General features: G+C 36.5%; 1 protein-coding gene across 1 annotated transcript; it reads left to right on the top strand.

Moving 5' to 3' along the window:
• Window positions 1-744: 744 nt before the first annotated feature.
• On the top strand, window positions 745-3,102 carry LOC110445129 (forkhead box protein D3-like). Its single transcript, XM_021489550.1, has one exon. The coding sequence runs from the start codon at window positions 954-956 to the stop codon at window positions 2,325-2,327; it is 1,374 nt and encodes a 457-aa protein (XP_021345225.1). The 5' UTR covers window positions 745-953; the 3' UTR covers window positions 2,328-3,102.
• The last annotated feature ends 1,394 nt before the right edge of the window (window positions 3,103-4,496 follow it).

The raw sequence follows: 4,496 nt of genomic DNA on the forward strand, positions 1-4,496 counted from the left end.
TTTGGTAGTAGTTTTCAACAGCATCTGAAGATCGGGATGTAGATGATATTCTTCAGTGCGATTAAGAACATCACAAAATAGTTAGTGTCTGAATTTTTTTGTCCTGTTGAGCATTCGTAACAAGAATCTTATATAATGTAAATACAACTGACAGCTACTCAAAAGGTTGATCTTTAAAAAATAAAAATAAATGATATAATTTCATACAAAAGTTCACAAGTCATATAAACAATATAAGAAAATATAAATAAATAAAATATAAAAATACAATATAAATTATACATGGTACAATCGTTTAAACTATTTTGAATATATTCAGTCAAATGATTAAGTTTTAATATTAAAAATAATATCTGTATATTAATTTTGTTTCATTAAGGTATTATAAGCAGACATTGGAATTGACGTACACTTTTCCTCGTGCACCTGCTATAGGTAATACTTATGTGTACAGCACAGATTGTAACAGAATCGCTTCCATTTGACGCCTTTACGATACCCCGTAAACCGATCAGGCTGTAAGGCAAAGTTTGCTTTGCGATAGTGTAAAAGGGGGCGTGTCACTTTCTGTTTGCTAACCCGACGAAAAGGGGCGTTACCCCTCAAGTGAGACAGGCTTATAGCCTTGCCGAGCTCGTAATGTGGGCGGGACTTGGTTAGCGAGAGATAGGCTAGGTGAGATTTTATTGACATTTCTGGGTATTATTGCACTGTCAAACACCCTGGCTATGTTGACCTGCAATATCATTTGTAAACCCTATCTGGTATTTGTAAAGACATTAGCTTGAGCATGGACACAGTACGACATTTCTGAATCAAACTCACACCAGAGACGACGTCTGATCCGCTACTCTGATTTTTTACTTGGCTTAACCGGTAAAAAATAATTGGTGTTAATTTATAACTTGACGTGAAGAGACTTTACATCAATACGGATTTATAAATGATTGTGAATGAACACTTGGAAAAAACCTGTTGAAATGAAATTTGACATGGATGGTTCAACTATTGAAGGGCTTGCCCTAACACCGGACAACCAGAGCTTCTTACAGTCTCATCTAAAACAGGAACAGATGACCAACGACAAACTAATCAAAGTTCAGGGAGAAAACGGCAACTGTTTGGACCCGTCAATGAAATGGTCAGCAAAGAGACAGTTGTCTGATGATGAAGAAGATGACGACGACGATGAAGAAATTGATATTGATGACAGCGGACGTTCCTTCATGGATACTTCGGCTTCCCCCGTAATGTCGCCGGGAAATTCAGAAATTTTTGACCGAAGTGACGAAAATCATGTGGACAATGACAGCGATGAAAGTTCAAAGGAAAATAAGAAACGAGAGAAAGGGAGCGTGGTTAAACCTCCGTATTCTTACATCGCTCTCATCACCATGTCAATTCTCCAGTCTCCAAGAAAGCGACTTACACTTTCCGGGATTTGTGACTTTATCAAGAATAGATTCCCATATTATCGGGAAAAGTTTCCAGCATGGCAGAATAGCATTCGTCATAATTTGTCTTTGAATGACTGTTTTCTGAAGATACCTCGGGAACCAGGGAACCCTGGGAAGGGGAATTATTGGACCCTTGACCCGAGCAGTGAAGACATGTTCGACAATGGCAGTTTCTTGAGGAGGAGGAAAAGGTACAAACGGACGACGCCTGACGTCATGCAACAGCCCACAGCTTTTATGTCCGCGGGGGATCCATATTTCCATCACCATAGTTTCCTGAACGCGCATTACTCTCACCCCCATCACCCCCAGGCCATGGCAGGGACGGGTATCCCTTACCCGTATATCTCACCCCTCATGACGTCACACCTCTCCTTCTTCCCCCAGGGTGGGGAGTTGAGCACGAGACCGGCGTTACCACCTGCTTTGGCGCTGGGATTCTCCGGCACGCTTCGGGATTCTGCAATTTCCAACCATTTGGGCAGGGGTTTTAGTGCCCCATCCCCACAAAGTGTGGCGTCCACGCCCAGTCCTGCGCTATCCTCCACCTCCCCACCCAAGTCCGGGTTCTCCATAGACAGTATCATGGGGAATACAGACAGTAAAAAGTCATCTTCATCATCACACTCATCGCCGCCATCATCTTCCAGTGTGTCATCAATTTCATCATCTTTCCGACCGGCAGCAGGACTTTCGCTTTCCAGTGCAATGTCCGGACTTCGACCTGGACTTTTGGACATGGGGCGACCCACCACGAACTCTGCATTTCTCGCACAACTACAAGCTTCTATACCGAACTTAAACGCTCTCGATATCGAGAAATACCGTCAGTATATTCAAGCTTGTGGTTTCACCAGCTGGCCTAGATAGAAATAAGGTAACAGAAGTTGTTACTTTGAAAGTATTTCATTTTCCGTCTTATTATTATTAATGTAACTTAAATATAGTTGTTAGTCAGTATTCCTTTTAATATACCAAAGTATGTTCATAGTGATATTTATAGCTGATCTGTTTACCACGTGGAAGTGTTGTTGGGGGAGGGAATCGTCCCGGTAGAGAGGCCGAACATATGTGATACAGACAATTTCATAGAGGACATGTTGTGTGGTGTTCCGGACCCCGTGGGGAGGGTGAACGCAAACTTAACCCCCGCAAACTCTTATAGTGCCATTTTAATGAATGAACCAGGTGCTGAAATATGGATGAGAAGATTTGAGAAACATTTTAAATTATCGTGCTGAAATATCCATTTCCTAGGACACCGTGGAAATAGTTCAGGAACATTAATGTTACCGTGCTGAAATATGATCTGACCATTTTCCGTGCTTTAACAAAACTGTTGTCGGTGAAATATTGATGTGGACGATGTACATTCATCAAAGACAGTTCGTTAATTACAAAAAGTGTTATGTTGTCATTCTAAAGTTGTTGTTGAACGATTGTACCGACTGTGTATGTAAGTTATTTTACAGTTTATTGTCGAAATATTAATGAATATGATTGATAAAAAAACCCATTGTCTTATCGTTTTGTTTAATACTGAATTTTACAAGCATCGATTGCATGTCTCGGGGAATAGTACTTGTATAACATTTATTCAAGTTCTCGGCTACAAATGAATTGCATATTTTTAGAATAATGATAAAACGATTTAAAAAAAATACATTTTGAACAGTTTAACTTTATCAATGATTTAACAAACATTATAGCGTGAAAAAAATTTCTATTTAATTTTGGAGTAAAAGGAATCAAAATTTCTTTTAAAAATATTTCCTTATATCTATATTGTAGACATACATGTGAACATTCTATTATCATATATTAACAATATGTTATTTCCAAATCAACAAAACGTAATTTGCTTTAAGAGATTAGTATGGACAAAATCTACAATTTGTCGCAAATGTTCTAATGCTATTTATTAGTTTAAAAAATAATCTTATTTCGTTCCTTTATCATTTGAATGAAATTAACAAGTGTGATAATAAATTCATGACTGAACTTCAAAATGATTTTTAAAGGCTTGTGAAGTATTATTTTATATTGTAAAAAAGTCTGGGTACAAATAATAATTCTGATATGTAATTTTAAAACCTGTTGATTATTTTTAAAGTGAAACCAATCCATTTATTAGAAATTATTATTCTTTCGTTACTCTTTCAGTTATTTATTAGTTTTGTAAAATATGAGCTTTCAGTATATTTATTAAGATCAGTTTCACTCTACCTGAAAATAGGACAATTTTATTTATATACACAATATCAACTAACTTGTTTTAACACTAAAACTAATATTGTTTGTACCCATTGATATGTGTGAGGCCGTAATCCGCTAAACGCCCTTCCCCGGGATGCTCTTAATTTTATTTATACAGATATTATTAACATTAAAAGGGAGTAAAAATGTCTTCTTCAATAGCATAACAATGTTATTTAGCGGGGATCATCTTTCCTTTGTTAAAAATAATATTTACAATTCTGTAGTTATGAGGAATTAAATATTTCCTATGTAATCACGATATCTCACACTAATACTTAACTACTTCATAATATTTTTCTTTCACAGAATGAAAACAAGCCGAGTATTAATTATATTCATAAGAAGTCAGATATAACACATTTATCAATAAGCTCCCGCCTGGGCCAAAATACACTATTTAACTGTTACGCAATGAAATAACCTTTTGAATGTAGCGTCTTTACTAAAACGATGCTATAAGCTTTTTATCGGATTATTTCCAACACAAACAAAATTTGATATACTCTTGAGGTATAATACGAATAATCCTCTTGCTTGCTTGGTCATTACTGTTCAAACAGCGCTGGCCGAGTACAACGAGAAGATATTTTATTCGCGGACAAAGGCTGCAGTTCTTAATTGGTGACTTACACATATTAAACGGCAAAGCATTTATTTAAGTTTTAAGTTGAAAGTTTGGCTCTCTAGATGTGGTTTACTATTTTACAGAAATCAATTCAGGCTATTTAAATAAACTGTATATTTCCGAAAAATACCTGCTGAATAATGAAGAAAGTAATA

Source organism: Mizuhopecten yessoensis, unplaced genomic scaffold, assembly GCF_002113885.1.
Source record: "Mizuhopecten yessoensis strain PY_sf001 unplaced genomic scaffold, ASM211388v2 scaffold2091, whole genome shotgun sequence".
Taxonomy (NCBI): domain Eukaryota; kingdom Metazoa; phylum Mollusca; class Bivalvia; order Pectinida; family Pectinidae; genus Mizuhopecten; species Mizuhopecten yessoensis.